General features: G+C 44.7%; 1 protein-coding gene across 2 annotated transcripts; it reads left to right on the top strand.

Annotated features, from left to right (window-relative positions):
• The first annotated feature begins 512 nt into the window (after positions 1-512).
• On the top strand, positions 513-18,261 carry KHDRBS1 (KH RNA binding domain containing, signal transduction associated 1). 2 transcript variants are annotated; one of them, XM_050909743.1, is made up of 9 exons: positions 513-869; positions 7,829-7,956; positions 8,540-8,656; positions 9,703-9,849; positions 11,832-11,968; positions 12,877-13,096; positions 14,055-14,122; positions 14,457-14,515; positions 16,906-18,261. In XM_050909743.1, exons 1-9 carry the CDS (start codon positions 545-547, stop codon positions 17,001-17,003), a joined length of 1,299 nt encoding a protein of 432 aa, XP_050765700.1. In that variant the 5' UTR covers positions 513-544; the 3' UTR covers positions 17,004-18,261. The 2 variants fall into 2 exon arrangements, with proteins under 2 accessions (XP_050765700.1, XP_050765701.1); XM_050909744.1 differs by lacking the exon at positions 513-869 and adding an exon at positions 4,813-4,830 and having other exon boundaries at positions 16,906-18,260.
• Positions 18,262-19,499: the final 1,238 nt, after the last annotated feature.

The raw sequence follows: 19,499 nt of genomic DNA, 5'->3' as shown, positions 1-19,499 counted from the left end.
GCGCGCTTCGCGCCTCAGAGCTGCCGCCTCGAGGAAACGCTGAGAGCGCATGCGCAACAGCCGCTTCGGTCTGGCGCCGGCAGCCTCTACGCATGCGCAATGCGGCGCCTGCTCCTACGCAGGCGCCGTGAGTCCGCTGGAGGCCAATTCTCTCAGCAGCCTGTGACTAATGTCACGCCGGGAGGTTCGCGCGTGCGCAGTCGAAGCCGAGGGGGGGTGATGGCCACTCCCACACACGTGTCCCTTTCCCCTGTCGCCGGCCCGGCACTGCGCATGCGCCCGGGGAGAGCGACTCGGTCGAAGCCCGCCGTTGGCAGAGCGCGCGTGCGCGTCCTGGGGGCGGGCCGCGAGGAGCGCGGCCGGGGGTCGGCGCAAGCGCAGAGGCGCGCGGGGTGGTCGCGCGGGAGCCGGCGCGGGGGGGACAGGGGGCGGTCCTTCCGGCCCCTCACTTCCGGCCCTGGCGCTGCGGCGGACGGTGTGGCAGCGCCGCTCGGCCCGCTCCGCTCCGCGCCCGCCCGCCCCGCCGCCGCCCGCCCCCCTCCCCATGCAGCGCCGCGACGACCCCGCCGCCCGCCTGGGCCGGGGGCCGGGCCCCGGCGGCGCCCGGCAAGGAGCTCCCCCGCCTCGGCGGCCGCCCCGTGGCGGGGGGGGCCGCGGGGCCGCCACCGGGGCGCAGCCGCCGCCGCTCCTGCCGCCCAGCGCCACGGCCGCCGCCTCGGCCGCTCAGGCCCCCGCCGCCGCCCCCACCCCGCTGCTGCCCGGGGCCGCTGTCAAGATGGAGCCCGAGAACAAGTACCTGCCCGAGCTGATGGCCGAGAAGGACAGCCTCGACCCGTCCTTCACGCACGCCATGCAGCTCCTCACAGCAGGTACCGGGGGCAAGCGGGGCGGAGCGGGGGCTGGGCAGGGCGGGACCCCCGGACAGAGCCCCCCCCCTCCCGTGCTCGGTGGGGCGGGCAGGGTCGGAGGCAGCTCCTAGTGAACGCCTTGTGCGAGGAGCGGGGAGAGGGAGCTCCCCCCGGGTGGCTGATGCGGCGGCGGGCAGCTCCCGGCCGCCCCGGGTGAAGCGGCGGGGGGCGGCTGTTGTGCCGACCCGTTCTGGCTCCCCTGCCCGGTGCGAGATGCGACCCCGGGGTTTTGAAGATCAGATATTTCTCTTATTTAATCTCTGTTTAGCCCCGTGCTTAATCCAGGGCCCGGGCCGGATTAAACGCAGACCCAGAACTTTCTTTTTAAAACACGGTGTGCGGTCATATTGGCCCTTGTCATCCCTGGGGAGAGAGGGGGCCAAAGAGAAAGGTAAAAACTGGGGTTTTCCATGTAGCGTCTGCTTGAGTCCCTGTGAGGCATGGTTTGTGATCTCTTTTGATTTTTCCACTCTGGTAATCTGTATTAGAGCTTGTTTCATGCTTCTGATGAACCTCAATAGGGAATGGAAATGGCAGTCTTTGTTCTGTGCCCAGACTAGCCTTCTCCTTCCCCATCACCACTGTCCAATCGCCGGGCGGCTCTGATTTCTCCATATCTCCACAGTGCAGCTGCTGCACCCGCCGTCGGTGCCTCTGTCAAGTAGACTCGGCTGCCTCAAGACGCTGTAGTCAGCTTAAAAATTGGAATGAGTTAAAATATATGCTACCACTTACTGCTTTATGTGCGTGTAGTGGAGAGCTGGGAGGTACCCGGCGCGAGGATATACTCAGATTTAATCTGCAGATGAGCAGAGTGCTTAGCGCTCTGGTACTTATCATTCTGCTTTTAAATGATTCTTTTTTTCTAAGGTCTTTAAAACATATAGTATTGCCGTAGTTGGTGCAGTGCTAGAGATTTTATTGGCTCCTCCTTTAATGTAGGAAATAATTCTTAGGAATTGCTGTTTCCCATTGTGCAAGTAACTGAGGTATATCGTCATGGGTAACTTGGCATCACTCGCGGACATCTTGATCTAAATAAATTAGTTTTATAATCTGATTTGCCGTCAATTTAATGTTTTTCATTAATAAAACCCTTTAGCCAGCTGATGCTCGACAGCTCGGTGATAATGCCTTCCAGTGAAATGAAAGCTAAGGAGTTTGCTAATTCCCGCACAAAGAACAGCCTTCTCAGCCCACTTTGTAAAGCTTCGTTCACTGAGTGGTGTAACAAGGATTTATGAGTTTTTTTCATTAATTTAAAAATTGCTGATAATGGACTGCAGCTTTGTGAGACTTAAAATTGATCATTGGAAGAGCTCCAGATGCTTCCTGCTGGCTTTGGATATTTTGAAAATTGCTGTCCTTTGGGAGCATTCACTAGCAGTCCAAATTCAGGACGATCTGAGCAGGAAGCTCATGAGGCAGAATCCGAAGAAACAGTGGTTTTAGGCAAATAAATCGTTTTGCACAGATGACCCCAGACTGATCTGGATTGCTCAGAATTTCTCTACTGCTGTGGCACCCTTTGGGGATGTCATGTTGGAGAAGCTGCTGTAAAGCTTACTTTGGAATTTAGGTCTGGGCCAAAGACTGTAATGCGTACGGCCAGCACAACTTAAGCAAAATGACTTCCAGACAAAGAAATGACTGATTATTGAATGTCAGCGGTACTCCTATTCCAGTCTTTTTTCAGGAGTGGAAGTTGCTTGTCCTGCCTGCCTCTGGGAGGGAATCCTGCAGGAGTTCTGCATTGAAACTAAGACTTCTTCTTTAAAAACAATATGTAAAAGTAGTCTAAAATACTTCTGTGGTTCTAAAGCTGCTTAGCATTTCTAGAGGAAATTAGCATTATTTAGGAGCAAGGTGAAGGGCAACGCAGTGATGTAATACTGATTCTCGAACGATGTACTATGTGATGAAAAGGCAGTAAAGTGGCTAGATTAAAATCTGTTCTGTTACCCAGCACCCTGAAGAGAAACTGAAAACTGGGATTTCTTGCACCTTGGAATATGATCCACATTTCCTCACTCCTGTGAATCGGGGTCTGTGTGACCTTCCTCTTCCATAGGAACAAGAAAACCCTTTTTCCTCACTTTGATTTATGCCCTCCATCTGCTGCGGGGAGGGCAGGAGGAGATGCTGGTGTTTTGAAAGGCACAGTCCTCTCTGCTTGCGTGCATTGGGAAGACAGGAGACATCCACCAATGTGTTAGCTAGGCGTAGGTTTTTTCCCAAATTCTTGTGGTAATCTTAGCTATTTTTGTTTCATGGAGAAATTCCAAGTGAAAAGAGCTGGTCATCTCTGAGCTTCCTATGCTGCAAACAGATATGTGAGAGCTATGTCATTCCACTAGCAAGTCTCTGTATAGCTAGCATCTAGTCGATCCTTATGTTAAATGCAGCCCTGTACATCCCCAGAAGTGTGGAGCGGTGAGGAGGGATAGAGATGGGTGATGAGGGGTGGATTCAGAGCAGTGGGTAGGATATTAGAGCAGGACCCGTGAAGGGAGGGAGTGCCGAGCAATTGGGAGTTAGAGCAATGTATTGCAAAGGAGGGAGCAGCCTGAGGTGTTGGAGGACTCCTCGACAAAATCCCCTGCTGACCGTGCTGGTTCTCGTGCCAGGTTCACTCGGTCTGCGTGTATTCCTAGGAAGGGAAAAAAGGGGCTGTATGGGAAAGTCAGATGGATGGGCGGTGGCCTCGCTGGAGTGACTTGCTGAGGAACCAAACAGTGGGATTAGAGATGGGCTGAGGTCACGGGGGTGATGAGAAACTGTATGTAACCCAGAGCAATACAACGTCCTGAAGCTTGCTTCGTGTGGAGTTAAGGCTGTCCTGAAATGGAGAAGATTATCTGAATTTCTGTGTTTCCAAGTGTATGCCCTACCTCCCAAAGGAGCTGTAACTGCCGCCTTAAACTTGTGCCCAGATGTCGCAGGCTGTGATATGCTAATACCATTTCACTGTTGCATTTTTAAATGTATATATTGCTAAGCCATGCCAACATTATTAGATGCTGATGCTAGCCTGCCCGTCACTGCTGTGACTCTGCCTCCTCCCACTCCTCTCCCAGGAGTCTCTACTACCTGTGCCATTTCTCATAGCTCACCTCCAGGCTTCCTCCTCCCTGCCTCATGCTTCAGCAGTGTTTCTTTTCTTCCCCATGCCCCTTCTCCCTGTGCTAGTGGCAGTCCCCTCCCTTCTCAGCAAAGCTCCAAAGCAGAGCTGCCTCCATATGAATCCCAGCATACAGGCTGGAGGGTGGGGGGTGTATTTCAGCAGAAAGCGGGAGGGAAATGGTGGGGTTAGGCTTGCCAAATTCTGCAGCTTCCACTGTTGTCAGAGTCCATCCAGGAACAGGTCGCTGCTTCCTCTCCTCTGAAATCAAACCAGCTGGGGAGCAGTAGCGTAGGAGAGAGGGGGCTCTGCTTTCTTCCAGAGGCTCCCATCCCCAAACTCTTTTGGGTTTTTGGTGGTTTTTTGGTTGTTTTTTTGGGCACGGGGTCAGTATTATCATACTCTTAAGATAATACTGTCAGTATTATGAATAAACAGAATGTGTCTCTGCTTACAGAGCACAAGTGTGCTGCAGGACGATGTTTATTATGGTTTTTTTCTGTTAAGGAAGAGCTTGGGCTTAGATCAGGAGTAGCACTGTGGCTGCTTAGCCTCCTCCTTGTAAAGCAGCGGTGTTACCAACCCCCTTTACCTACCCCTTAGGATTTCTTCTGAGACAATGCAATCACTGCCCCACATGAAGTCCTGGAAACCACTGCCACACATGCCGCCAGACTGCTGACATTCCCCGTGGCAAGAAGGTAACCTTCTGCTGCACCTCTGACACGGCTTTAAAAAATCAGCACTGAAATGAGGCATGCTTAATCCCTCAAGGTATACGTACGCTTCTCCTTCATATCAGTAAGTGGTCTGACAAACTGCTACCACTCATCAGTTCATTCAGTACTGCTTCATGTTGCGTAGCTAATATGCCAGAATGCATACAGATAACGCTGGAATCCGGAGCAGTAGGACACGTCGCAAGTGGCATGTTTTTAGTCCTTCTTCACACCTATTTCCAGACTTGGAGTTTGTTCTGGAGGTGTGAAGGGGACTGCTAGGTCACCCGCGCTGACCTGAATTGCAAAAGCTAGAGAACTTAGAGTTGTTCTGCTGTGCAGGGTTTTTTCCTCTCCTATGTTTTGTATTTCATTTGAAGACGTGGTGATGGTGTATCTGATGGGGTTTTTTTAGCAAATGGTTAATTATTTGTTGCCCTCACAGACCGATTCCCAGATGTCGTTGCTACTGTTGCAGGAGGCAGAATGGATTTTGCCGTGTGGTTGATGCGAGCTGTGATTCACTGGTTTGCAGAGGCTTATGTCTGATTGCGTTGTTTTGACAAGGTAGAAGATGCCTCTGGGTGGTTTAATTTACATCAAGAAAGTTTTAGGGTGCTTTTATTCTTGATGTGTGCATAGAAAACACTTGTTAATATGCAGAATGCATTTTCAGAAATTCACTTACTGTTTTTGGAGAACCAAAATATTTGAGAAGTAATCGCATTGTAGTATAGGGTCTAAAGCTATGCCTAACCAGGGATAATCTTTAGTTTCCAAATCTTGATTCTCTGATCTGTTCTTCTAGCTAAAATTAAAAAACTATGTAAAACTAACCAAGGCAACCAGCTCTTTTGCTTATTTTATAAATTTGACAGTGCTTTTGACTTTTGCATAGTGTCTTCAGAAAATCGATTCTTTTTAAAGCAAAAATCAAGCTATCTTTTTCAAAGCGATTAGATCCGGTAATTTTTTTCGAACTAAGGAGTCATGGTAACACTTTTGTAAGGGAGCCAAGGTGCTGTTGCAAGTAGAAATACAAAATTTAGGCCTTTTTTTTTCGTAATTATGCAACACAATCTCCAAGTTCTATATTTAGACCTCTAAACTAAAATCCAGTTTATATTACTGTGTCCATAACTGAAAAGTTAAATTATTGCTCATTTGTGATCATGTTTTCTTAAGGTTTGGGGTTTTTTTTGGTTGCACATCTAGTTGCTTGACTTCCTTGTGGTCTGCACTGGTTGAAAGATGCTTCTCAGCCCATGAGGCTGTGGTTGCCTGTCCAGTCAGAAGGATGATGGTAACCCATTGTTCCTATTTCTGTTTGGATGATACGAGAATATTACTAGGTGGATAATATGTCAAGTATCTGATATGCCCATCTTCCAAAACTGTAAACGTGAACATTTAGTCTAAAGCTTATAGTTTCTGACATGGACAGAAATCACAGGAAACACAAGATATATATTGTGGCTGCCCTCTTTAAATTCTGGTAATGACTAAGCAGTCTTCAGTTTCAGTTTTGTCTTGCAGCTCTAATTCAGTTATGTGTATAATCTTGTGAAAGTGTCTCTCTTTCCCCTGAGATGTGAGAAGTTGTATTTAGAGCACTTTCGGCTCAGAAGAGGTATTTATAATTCTCGGGTTTGCTGATGAAATGGCACAATTTAACTTTTAAGGAAGGGTCATGCTCCTCCCCTGATAAGCATCTGTAAATAATAATTTGTGATGGCTATGCATGGTGTGACCAATTTTTTTTTTTGGTTGGACCAAATAGTGCATAATGGTTCATCAATAATTTGGGATTGTTAATAATTGATTGGCTTCAAATTTGGGGGAACTTGTCGTCTAGTTGTTGGCCATTAAATAAAAATTGTACTTGGCTGGACATCTCTGGAAAAGAAAAGCCAGTCAGCTGTGGGCTACATTCTTTTGAAAAACGTTGGGTGTTTTTCTTGTACAAGGGAAAGTGCATTAATGACTGTAAGAACCTATGCTAGAAATGCCTGCCTTGAAGATGATCTTCAGTCTTCTCCATTTGGGTCGTCTTTTGTGAGGTGACTGTCTCCTGCCATCTCTCAGCGAAAGTTTAATTTCTGGCCAGATTTGAGAAGGTGTTTGTGTACTAGTTCCGAATTGGCCTACCTTAATGACCTACTTTCAGAAGGTTTTTTGGACTTTGTTCCACATCCCCCTCAGGCTGCAGTATGCCTTCAGTTCAGTCAGGCCACCTCAGTGTTTTTCCAAGACTCTGTAATTCACAATATACAATTAAAAATCAGAATCTTATTTTGAGGTACAAAAATTTGTAGTTGCATTGCCTGAATCAAGTTAAGGACTTCTGACCCTCACTCTTACGGCTACAGGCGTGAGGCTTACAACTTAAAAACCAAGTTATGAATTGCTTGTGTGATAAAGGTGCATTCATTTAATGAAATGAAGCTTATAAGAATTTCATAAGCCAGACTACACTCTAGTGTGTCACTCATTCAGGCTTCTGTTTATTAGGAATGTTTTCAACTTAACTGAAATTCATAGTGTCAGTATGTGTTGGCACCACTAATTAAATTACAGATTGAAAATAGTGCATCAGCTTGAATGATAATAACTTGCCTGATTTGCTGATGGCTGCTGCATTATAGCAAGCATATGCAGTTAGTGCAGTTGGGGCTGGTTTCTTTGTAGGTTTAGGAGTCTGCACGTGGGTACTGCATTCACGGTGGAGGCGTGAGGTTGGGGACTGATAGAGGAAGGCACAGCAGAAGTGATATGCAAGACTGTACTTGCAGTTTCCTACTGTTATCTGTTGAAGTTATTTGTAGGGCATTCTCTGCTGTTCTTTCTTATTTTTGTTCGTTATCCCGTTTTTTGCCTTCTGGAATCCCTAGATGTGAAGGGAGGAAGAGGCAGGCTGGGCTAGCACTAAAGAGGTGGCCTGTCTGTCCAGATTCCATTAATGCAATTATAAGTGTTCATATGTTCACAGAGAATGAGGGTGGTATGTCCTGTCATAATTCCAACTCTAAAAATGATGCTTGTTTGAGGAATATAAGCAGCCCTATTTTTATCTTGTTTAGAAATTGAAAAAATTCAGAAGGGTGAAACAACAAAGAAGGATGAGGAAGAGAACTACCTGGATTTATTTTCCCACAAGAATATGAAACTGAAAGAACGAGTTCTGATACCTGTCAAACAGTACCCCAAGGTGAGGGCCAGAAAATAGCTTACTGAATCTCTGTGATTTGCTTATTTTCTATGGATTTTATGGCTGACTTTTAGAGATAGTAGCTGTCAAAGTGTCATCAGGAGTTATGCCAGTGTTCCACTATCGCTACGGAATTTTTCCTATGCAAGCTTGCAGGATCTTATTTCTAATATATTACATTTCTAGAATGTCTTGGGATAAAGCTAAATGGTGATGCATAGTTGTGATCTTTTATGACTAGAATAGACACTTTCATATGTAGAGCTTTGTGTTTTACAGTTAAGAACTCATTTAACTCTTAAGACTTGCTGCCTGTAAAACTAATGGAGAGTACATGTTAGAATTAAACGCTTTGTGTGAGTTAGTTTAGCTTGATTTTCTGGTGGAGCATTTTTTCATGAAAAGAATGTTCTGGAACTTAAATTTCCTGTGTATTTTTTTTGGTCTGTATTTTTTGATGAGGTGAAGAGAAAGTGGAGTGGCTAAATTTTTTGTCAGCCAGCATAACATTCAGAGAAGCTTTTATTAAGGCTACTGAGCTTTGGAGCTAATTTTTTTTTTTCTCTTTTTCCTTCATTTACAGTTCAACTTTGTTGGAAAGATTCTGGGACCTCAAGGCAACACCATCAAGAGACTTCAGGAAGAAACTGGTGCTAAGATATCTGTGCTTGGGAAGGGTTCAATGCGAGATAAAGCAAAGGTGAGGGCATCACACTTGAAAACATACATTAATGCCTTTCATATTGCTGTGGGAAGTAGTGGTTCTCAAAGCATTTTATAAAAGATTAAACTATTAAAATCCAAAAGCAAAGGCAGTAGGAAGTCACCCTTCCTCAATTGTTCTGTGCATGTTGGGAGCAATCTTGATTGGGGCATAAGTGTGATGCATGTTTTCTTTGTGAGCATGACTTACAGACCAGTCATCTTTTGATATCTGTACCCTTGGATGCAGAGATAGTTTGTATGAAAGGTGAAGTACAAAGTTTATAAAATAAGAACTAATTCCAGCTACTCTGTGAAAAGTCATTTGCTAAAGGAATATGTTTCCCCTCCAGAAAAAAAAAAGGGGGGGGGGAAATCCTTTTTCCAGCTGTTCCCTCTGAAATCCTTAAATTCTCATGGTTCACTGAAGATGTTGGAGCAGTATGTTCCTGGTAACCTTTAGTGAATCACAAAGTGCCAGGAGGTTTTTTTTGAGCACAAAAAAATGAAAATAATTTTTTTCTTCCTGCTTACTCCCAAAACTGAGCTAACAATCAACAGCGCTGTAACTTAATTCGGCTTTTTACTTCAGGAGCATGAAAAGCTTTTACGCTTCTAGCTTATTTGTAGCTTCTTAAAGCCATCTGAATAACACAGGTATCCAAGAGCAGAGTTAAAGAGCAAGCTTGTTTGAGGCATTAGACTTCCCTAGGTGGTAAAGAGCACCTCAGGCAGAAAGGTGGTGTAGAAGAGGAAGAGCACTGCTTGCATATGCTTAATCTTCTGGGAAAAAAAAGTGGCTGGCATCAATGCATTAGCAAAAATATCAGTCACCTGAAAAGGCAGCTATAAAAGGATGGAAGGTATAGATTGCATGTGGCTTTTTACAAAACTGTATACTCATGTGTATGTTATCATGATCTGTGTCCAGGCATGGCCAAAATGCTTTTACAGACATTTCCTGTTAAAGTGTACAAAACCAGATAAAAGTAGTTTCTCTGCATTTTATTTAGTTTTAGGAATCTCTGATCTGCTTTGTTTCAGGAGGAAGAACTGCGTAAAGGGGGAGATCCTAAATATGCTCATCTAAATATGGATTTGCATGTCTTCATTGAAGTTTTTGGACCCCCCTGTGAAGCGTATGCTCTGATGGCTCACGCCATGGAAGAAGTCAAGAAGTTCCTTGTTCCAGTATGTTTACTGATATTCTTTTCTTTTTGAAGGATGTAGATGGGTTGTGAATCTGGCTGTAAGGATGGGTAAGATTTGCACAGTGTAAGGCTCATGCTACAGGAATTGGTGTAGTTGGGGAAGCCTGGAGTATTAAGTGTGTGTGTGGCAGCTTAAGATGACCCCGTTAACCTTGCATGAAGGCATGTATTGTTCCCCTAACCATAATTAGAAAGACATACACTTACAGGGCAATTGCATAGAACGCTTGGAGTAGGTATTTCTCTCCCAGTACTAGCTGTGGACGCTGGGGTGGGTGGGTAGCTTGTCTAGCTCCATGTGCCAGTTTTAGCGGGAGAATAAGTTTAGCCATGCCTGGCATGGAAGAGACTTCTTGGATGGGTTCCTCTGACTTGGAACTGTAGCATAGAAATCTGGCTAGAAAACTTCATTGGTCAGATCAGAAACTGTAAGTATGGAGATGTTTGCCCTGCTCTAAAGGGGTGGTGTGAGGATGAGGAGGGTGACTGCCCAGGCAGCTCAGTAGTAGTATTCAGTGTTGTAGCTAGTTTCTGAGACACATCTGTTAAATCAATATTTCTGTTGCTTTAAATGTGTATGATGTGAAGGAACCTCTGTGCTAATCAGGCATTTATACAGGTGACACTTCGCTGTTTGTGGATGTCTTACTGGTGAACCTTATAAGACCTTTATGATCAGGTTCGTGTCAGCTTTGTGCCAGCTGGAGAATTGACTCCAAGAACTGTAGAATTTGAAGGAGTCTTTCACATGTTACTAAAATGATAGCATTGCTTGCTAAATTAGGAAAAAAACAAAATGGGAAAGGAGCATGCAGTGCTCCCTGCTTCTGGCTAGCTCAGCCGGTAATTCAGAGACCTGGCAGGTAGAGAGCTGAATATACCTGGCACCGTGTTCCACAGCTGAGACTGGGAGCTCAGATGTTCTGCCTGAATTACCAGGGGCGGGTGGAACCCAAGAGCAGCGGGTAGTAGGGAAGTGTGGAAAAGCATGTGGGTACTGTGTGATTTCTGTGAGTCTGACACAGAGAGGAGGAAAGATTGCTATGTGAAGTGTCTTTGAAGGAAAGAGGTCATCTTCAAGGAGCCCCTGGGATGTACAAAACCTCAGCTTGCTAAAGCAAGTGTGCAGCCTTGCTATTTAAAGTGTCTTATCTATCGCTGCCTTCAAACAATGTGTTAAACTTGTGAAAATTGACAGAGAAGTCACTATGGAAGCCAGCAGTGCTGTGAAGACACATCTGGTAGGAGACTCCTTGCTTTGTGGTGTTGCCATGGCATCGTGAAGATCCTCGGTGTGAGGCCCAGCCTGCCTGTGTGTTGAGGGGAGGGGTGGGGTACGATCACTTCTGCGGGGTCACCAGACATCTGTACTAATTCCTGAAGCTAGATCCCCTGAGGTGATAAAAATGCGTGGAGCCAGACACATACTGTGTTCCTAAGAATTTGAAAAGACAGCCTGGATTTGCAAATGGGTGTTTACTCTTTGTCAGGCTGCATCCTATCCTGTTCCTTCAGTGTGTCAGGAACACAGTAGTATTTTATGTTATGTGGGCTCACTGCCAGCCACTTGCCTTTAAATGGGAGCTGTAAGGTGCTTGAGGTGAGATATGTCTTGACTGACTTCACCTCTGAACTCTCCAACGTTTGCAAATAAATCTTGCCGACATCCCTGGGATCCCGAACACCTCCAGAACCCCTGTGAGAGAGGTCCTCTTCCCGGGGACCAGCTATAGTGCTGACTGCAGCTCCTGGACATGCAAGTGGTGTGCCCTTCTTGGCCGGTTTGGAGAAGGCTGGCAGTTGTGCACTGCTGCCTGCTGAGCAAATCCCAGTAAAACTAACCAGCAGATTTTAATTTAGGACTATCAGGTTATTTTTATTCCAGCACGGTAGCCTGTGATATCCTGGAGCACAGACTGGCTAGTTAGCCGTTCTTTGGAGTTGACTCTTTCCCCTCTTTAGGATATGATGGATGATATCTGTCAGGAGCAATTCTTGGAGCTCTCCTATCTGAACGGTGTACCGGAGCCAACTCGTGGCCGAGGAGTCCCTGTGCGGGGAAGGGGAGCAGCTCCACCACCGCCTCCACCGGTTCCAAGGTATCTTTACCAAAAGCACAGACCGGGAAATGCGGCATCTTGCTCAGAGTTGTCCTGTCAGATGAGGTTAAGCTACTTGTTCTCGCACATCAGCTGTTGGCCTTGACCTTGGCTTTTGGCCAAGGCTTTCTAGCCTTGTGTTGCAGGCTTGCTTTTAGCAAGCTGGCATCAAATGTTTTGTATGTTTTGAGGTGTAATCTAGTGCAGACAGAATGTCTGCTGTATTATTTTTGATGTCTGAAATCAGTAGCTTCGTAAAGTAACCTTTCTACACATGATTTTGTAGGCCAATTTTTGATGGATGTGTCATGTTTGCTTCTGTAGCCTTCAGCAGAATAAGCATTTTCAGTTTAAACCGACCATCCTTTGAAAGTTATAGGATGGCATTATTCTGTCATTGCTGTCAAGGCATTGGGATAAATTGGCGATAAAACTGTTACTATAGCTCTTGCTTTTCTACCTATTTCATGGGGGGAAAGTCTTTACTTCTGCGTGTTTAGCCCGGAAGTGTCCCTGCTCATCTCATCATTGATCTTTACAGTCCTGGAGGTCTGGCAGCCATTACAGGTTAGTGATAGTTAGTGATAGAGGGTTGTTTAAAATGAACTCTGAGAAATTACTTGCCCGAAGTTCTGTATCAGATTTATTTCTTTGTCTGTACAACATCTAATGCGGTAGGGTTCTCATCCCAGAAGAGGTTTTTGTAAATCCTGCAATACAACAACATTAACAATTCTTGTGCTTTCATTCTTGATAAAGAAGTCATGGCTTAGTAATGATGACTGTATTTATTTATCAAGCTATTGCATTTTAAAGGAGGTGTAAGAAGCGCGTGCGCTGCCCTCAGTATTCAGCACACGAAGCGGTACAGCAGTAGCTGTTCACAATCTTTTTTATCTCCTTCCCAGGGGGCGTGGTGTTGGTCCTCCCCCTCCTCCTCCTCCTCCTCGGGGGGCCCTTGTGCGAGGAGCCCCGGTGCGGGGTGCCATTGCCAGGGGAGCTGCTGTAGCCCGTGGAGTACCTCCTCCCCCAGCAGTACGGGGTGCTCCTGCACCCAGAGCACGTGCAGCCGGCATTCAGAGAATACCGCTTCCTCCTCCTCCCGCGCCAGAAACCTATGAGGAATATGTAAGAAACTATATATCTTTGGCTTTTTAATTCCAACTAGCTGGCCATGTATTAGATACTCAATGTTATTGAAATAAGGGCTAACAACAGTAAAATTGCTCTGGAGAAGTGACCACCAATGCAAACACTGGTGTGGTGCTGGGGGACCTGCTCTGCCTCTTTAGCCTTCAAAGGAGGGAACTGCTAGTGTCCTAAATGCAGGGTAAGGGGTGGTTTTTATAAAACTGAAATGTGCCCCCAAGACTGAAGTTTGCCGTAACTATCAGTGCACGTAGAAAAACTAGATCACAAAGATTGATGTAGTTTACATCACATTCTCTTTCTGCAAGAGAATTCTTTGAGCAAGAAACACCGAAGGTTTCTTACTTCCCCTAAAATCCTTAAAGTAAATACGTGAATGAACATGATGATGCTTCAAGTCACATAACTAAGCACTACCCTCCTGCCCAGCTTATCTTAGCATCTGTGCTCTTGGTGTTCTAAAGGAGAAACAAGACAACTGTTTTTGATGCACAACAGCATTTTCGGGAGTCATCACAAACATTGATACATCTAAAAAGTCTGTTTCTCCTCTCGGTAAAACTTCTCAATTTTTCCCCTGAAAGTAATCATAAGTTAATAGGTTGGGTTTTGTCTACCTGTAAATCTGTGTTTTGGATAACACAGTTCCAGGCCTCCTGGCACATGGATTTGTACTACAGACAAACTGCAGCCTTGGACATGTAAATGACTTTCAAAAGCATTGTAAATATTAGTATGGTTCATTCCTCCCAAGCCACAGGACACAAGCAGATCTTAGCTACCTGTCTTATGATTGAGCCCCTTCCCTGTGGCAGGCAAGGATTCACAGGCTCCTCTGAAAGCTGCTGTAGCCTGAATTCAGTTTTGCCATTACTCTTGGTCAGGCGTTAACCTTTGGTCCTTCCATTAACGCCGTTTATGTCATCATCCGTTTCAGGGCTATGATGATGCATATGCAGACCAGAGCTATGAGGGGTATGAAGGCTACTACAGCCAGGGCCAAGGGTAAGTTTGCTTGTCTCCTATCTGTTACTGAGAAAATTATGCATGATCTTTTTTATTTTTCTTTTTTCTTTTTTTCCTTTAAGGGAATGGAAACACTCATTTCTGAGTTTGAGCTGTAGGGAAAGTGCCCTATTCTGCTGGAATCCAGGAGTGCCTGGGAAATAACTTTTGGGAGTGTCCCAGTGTCCTTGACAATTCTGTAAAAGCAGTGATCAGACACACCACAGCCATGAGCAATATTGGGCATCTTTGCTTTTCAAGTGTTTGTGCAAGTTGTGTCAGTTTAGGAATACGATTTCAGCACTGTATGTAACCAACATAATTACTCTTCCAGGGACACAGAATACTATGATTATGGACACGGGGAGGCACAGGAAACCTATGAAGCTTATGGTATGTCTGGGAATACTGTTCTCTTGACAGGGAAGGGGCTGCACATAGTTGGGAATTGCTTGTGGTCGACCAGTTGTTTTCCAGTGCCACTCCACACTCTGAGCAAAAAGTTACTGAGGAGAACCTCAAGTAGTTTTCATGGTAGAATATTTATACCCTACAGATTATCCAGGTCTGAACAACTGAAGGCATTCTGTGGTTTTTAGATTCTTATCTAGTTAGATTGTCTCAAAGGTGACGCTTTTAAAATACCATTTTTTAACTATGGAAATATCTTTTAATTTCCTTGTAGCTTTAGAATATTTTAAGAGCTCTGGATTTCCACCCACAGCGCTACTTTTGCTGCAGTCTGGTTTTCACGGATTATATTTTGTTGAGCTGGATGAGCGCATAGTTCCATCTGCTTCCTTATCCTCAAAACCCCACTAGCTGATACTGACTCTGCACTATACATTTGCTTGAAAAATGGATTTAAATGTCTCATGAAGGTCTCCCTTTGACTAGGTGGAACAATTTTGATCAATATGACTTGTAAGTAGTCTGTGAAGTTTAGCTAATTTGAATTACGTAAAGCTATCAATTGAGGCTAGACTGAGGGGTGTGGGAGACCAACTTAACCACAACTGTGTAAATCAGCAACTGTTGAAAACAATAGGCCTTATATCTGAGGTGCCAGCAATAAAGGGTTGGGTGACTGCAGGTTTTTTTTTTAAGCTAGTTCATATATCCAAGCTCATGAATGGCATCTGCATGTGGCAATGACTAAGATTCATTTTCCTCTCTATGTAAACAAGCTGAACTATAAACAGTTACGAAAGCTATACAGCGAGCTGCTTAATGGCATGGAAATACGCTGTATGGAAAACAGTCCCTTTAGCAGAGCATCAGTTGCCTGAAGGTGTGAATGAATGCAGGTAGTGACGATAACGACCAGCTGGAGGGGCTTTCTGGGATCCTTGGGAACTGGGAATCCCCTGTGCCATGTCATGCCGGTATTAGGGAAGCGGAGTTGTTAATACGGTGGCTGTCTCCTGTGCTGGCCTCAGGGTGTTCCCTGCTCTGGGCTTAAGTTGTGAGAAGTTCAAATTCAGGTGCCTAACCAAGGATGCTTTTCCAGTCTAAGATGCATTTGAATAGACAGCTGCTGTCAGTAAAGTTGGCTGTCTTTCCTGCCTTCAATGGCTTGGTTTGTTGCCTGCGTTAGTCACGCAGCACAAAGAGGCTTTTGTGCCTCCTACTTGGTAGGAGAGCGGTGGTGTTGTCTGGGATATGAAGGCCAAAATGCTCATTGTATACTTGGCATGAAGTTGCCACGGCTAATCTGTTTATCCACAGTAATTTCCTTTGGTCTCTGCTTTCATGAAAACAGAATTAGAGAAATAAATTGTTGAGCCAGGCTGGAGACAGTTTTGAGAAAATGAGAACGTGCTCCATGGTGGTAGAAACAGGCTCGGCTGTCTTCCGGGCTTCGGACACTTGCTTCCATAAACTGGTGACCCTGGAGAGAATGGCAGGCATGCAAGTATGAATGTTGCAAGCACAAGCCATAATGAAAGCTGAGCTTGGATATTTGGGGCTTGAGCTAGCTCGGGAACAATGGGGATGTGAACTTCATTTGCTTCGATGGTGGTTGTATGTTGCAGAAGGGTTTGGGCTGTCCTGTCGAGTGCTTTGTCCCGTCAGCAGTTAGTGCTGGTGCAGCACTAGCAAGCGATGTCTGCTCCGAAGAGGTGAGCAGATGCTACGTGCGCTGCGGCTGTAAATTTTCCTGTATTGGTGGAGGGCAAGGAACAGCAAGTCACAGTCAGAAAGCAGACTGGTGTCTGGATGTTCAGTCAGACACGCTGCCATCCTACGGCAGCGTAGGAACTTAATTATTTTGGCATAATTATCCAGGAGCTGCCTTGCCTGGTGTCTGGGAAGGAGAGAAGCGCTACCTGTAGCAGTCCCCCCCCCAGCCAGACCCCAGGGTTATAATCGATGCTGCTGGCCGCCAGCCCGAGGGGCCGTGACTGCTGCGACCTTCGCCACGGCTGGCTGCCAGAGCTGCCCCGTGAATTGGCTTTGGCTCTGCTGAAATTAATTACTCCTAAAAGGCACCGGGTTTGTCCAAGTCGGCGCTTAGCCGGGCTGTCGGAGCTGCAGGCTTCCCGGGGATCCCGCGCAAGTGGCTTTTTCCCGTAATGTCGGAAGATGTGCTGCAAACGAGAGGTTTTGGTGGACCGCGGGGCGTTTTGCAGACCGGTTTTGGGGTGAAACCGCTGTGAAGATGCCCCGTGCCTCCGCGTCGACTCCGGAGGGGAGCCCGTCCATCCGGCACCGCCGGTCCCTCCGTGCCCCTTGGCTCGCAGCGCTCCGCCATCCTTGACATATCCCTCTCTTTTCCGCAGGGCAAGATGACTGGAACGGAACCAGGCCCTCCCTGAAGGCCCCGCCGGCCAGGCCAGTGAAGGGGGCCTACAGAGAGCACCCATACGGACGTTATTAAAAAACAAACATGAGGGAAAAATATCAGTTATGAGCAAACAGTTGTTACTGATTCTTGTATCTCCCGGGATTCCCGTTGCTTTACCCACACCAGACAAGTAATTGTCTAACTGTTTTTCTTCGTGGCCCTTTTTCTCCCACTCCATCCTCACCCTGCATTCTGGCTTCTGTACGTAGTATTTTAAAATGAGTTAAATAGATTTAGAGGACCGACTTTAATTTTTTTTTTTTAAGTGTGTAGATGGCTTTTCTTTCTTTGTTGTTTAGATAAACACAACTGTACCTTTTTTAATAAAAAAAAAAGTTGAGTTAAAAATGTTAGTTTCAAAAGTGACATGCTTTGCTTAGCAGTTATGAAATTAAGGTTTTGTTAACCTTTCAAGTTTGGTTTTAAGGAACCCATAAAAGTTGTAGTTGCAGAATCCCAAAGTAGGCTACATTTCAAAATTCAGGGCTGTTTTTAAGAATTAAAATCATAATGTAACGGTAGTAGCTGCCACCGTTTAAAAGTAACCTCAGATGTCAAACTTTCCTTAAAAGCAGATTGCTGGTGAATCTTAAGTTTAAATTTTAATACGAAGGATCCTCAAACAAATTAAATAGCATTTTTTAAAGGTAATTGACTTAAAAGAAAAAAAATTAGGTTTGTAAAATTGACTTTTCTTATGTGGGTTTTGAAATCTAGCCCCGAACATGCGGTGTTGAGAGATGCTTGGGAAGCAGATTTTCCAGTGTAAAGGGGTTCTTAGTTTGGTTCTATATGAAGAACTTTTAAGGGAAAAACAAATTAAAGCATGGCTCTAATTGCCCAGTGTTTGATATTAGAAAACAGAGTGTTACGTGAGTAGGTCTGAACTCTGTAAAATTACAGTCTTCTCATTTTTATAGTGCTTGGGGCAGATAATACAGTGCAAGTTTAAAACTGACAGAATTGTCAATATTAGCAATCCCATTGACTTGTTCAAGTGTATCTCAACACTAGCTTTGCATAAAAAGGGACACTGCAGCTGAAAAAATGAGGAAAAATTTCACTTTGTACATAGGATAAAGTCCTAATTGGATTTGTACACTGTCCTCCCACTCTGTTCTTGAAGATTAAATGCTACATGTGTAAGTCTGCCTAAATAGGTAGCTAAAACTTGTCAAAATGTCTGCCGCAGTTTGTCAATAAAGTTTAGTCCTTTTTTAATCAAAGTAAATGTGATGAATTGTCATTTTTTTTGTTGAGCAATAAAATAGCTATTTTTTTTCAAATAAATTTAAATTAATGCTAAAGCTAATTGTCTTTTTAAAACATGGAGACATTCTAAAAATGGTGTTTTTTGTAATTCTCACAAAAAGTTTTATCAAGCTCATTGAACGAGCTTAATTTTTTAAAAAAAAAAAGAAAGAAAAATTGTTTTTCACCCCCTGGAAGTTGTTGAAAGCAGTTTGATCCTGGACTACGGCAGAAATCTGACTTCAGTCTGCTGGAGAGTGTTTACGGTTCTTTGCTGAATTACTGATTCAGATTTCAGGTGGCCTCACAGAGTATTCCAGACTGCAGACTCCAGATTGAGTCTGAAATGGCTGGTTTAAATGTAGCGTGACAAAATGAATGCTGAAAAATCCCAGGCTTAGCTGCCACCAGGAGGAGAAGGAAGCTTGCTTTCTGCTTTATGTAAACACCCCTAACCCCCTTGGCTAAGATGATGCCCTTCCTACTTTACGGTAGCCCTTACTTGGAAAGCCACTTAAAAATGTATCTTTGTTTGAGAAGGGTGCTGCAGTTGCTCCTCATATCCTTCTGAGAGGGTGTGTATGTATAGATATATAATAAAGTAAACTGCTTCTTAGAGAGACATGAAAAATGGTTTGTATTTCCCATCTGCAAAATGAATCTGGCATTCTAGGGGGAGAGAATTAAACTGCTCGGGGGTGAAAAATAGAGCATTAGGAACCAAACTGCTTGTAGCAGTGCATGATTGAGGGGAATACTTTAAAACAAAAAGTTGTATTTGTAGATTGTTATTAAAGTGTAAATAACGGAATTTTCAACAATGGTTTGGAGTCAGCTTTCAGGGCATAATGTCTTGCTTGATGAAAAGATCACCCTATACCCCCCTTTTAAAGGAAAATTATCGCAGGAGAATCAGGATGTGTAAAGCTAACATGCATCGCAAAACCCAAAAGGTAACCTAAATGTCTGATTTTAATAGCACATTTCTCTTTTACATAAACTGTGACGGCAACTTGCATAAACTTTATTGAAACAATTCTTCAGATGTTAATTTTAATGTAAAAATTTGCAAAAAATGTTTAAAATAAACATTTAAAAAAAACCACATGCTTCTGCATAAATTAGCAATAACTTTAATAATGTGCCCTTTGAAAATGCACTGTAATGTAATGTGGGCAAAAAGGAATCGGCAAGCTTAAATATCAAAAGATGTAAAATGACAACGAATATAGATAGTCCTGCTACTGCCAAAAAAAAAATTCTGCTCAGTTTTTTAAA

Source organism: Gymnogyps californianus, chromosome 22 (assembly GCF_018139145.2).
Source record: "Gymnogyps californianus isolate 813 chromosome 22, ASM1813914v2, whole genome shotgun sequence".
NCBI lineage: Eukaryota > Metazoa > Chordata > Aves > Accipitriformes > Cathartidae > Gymnogyps > Gymnogyps californianus.
The sequence above is the reverse complement of the archived record's forward strand: the minus strand, read 5'-3'. Positions and strand labels throughout refer to the sequence as shown.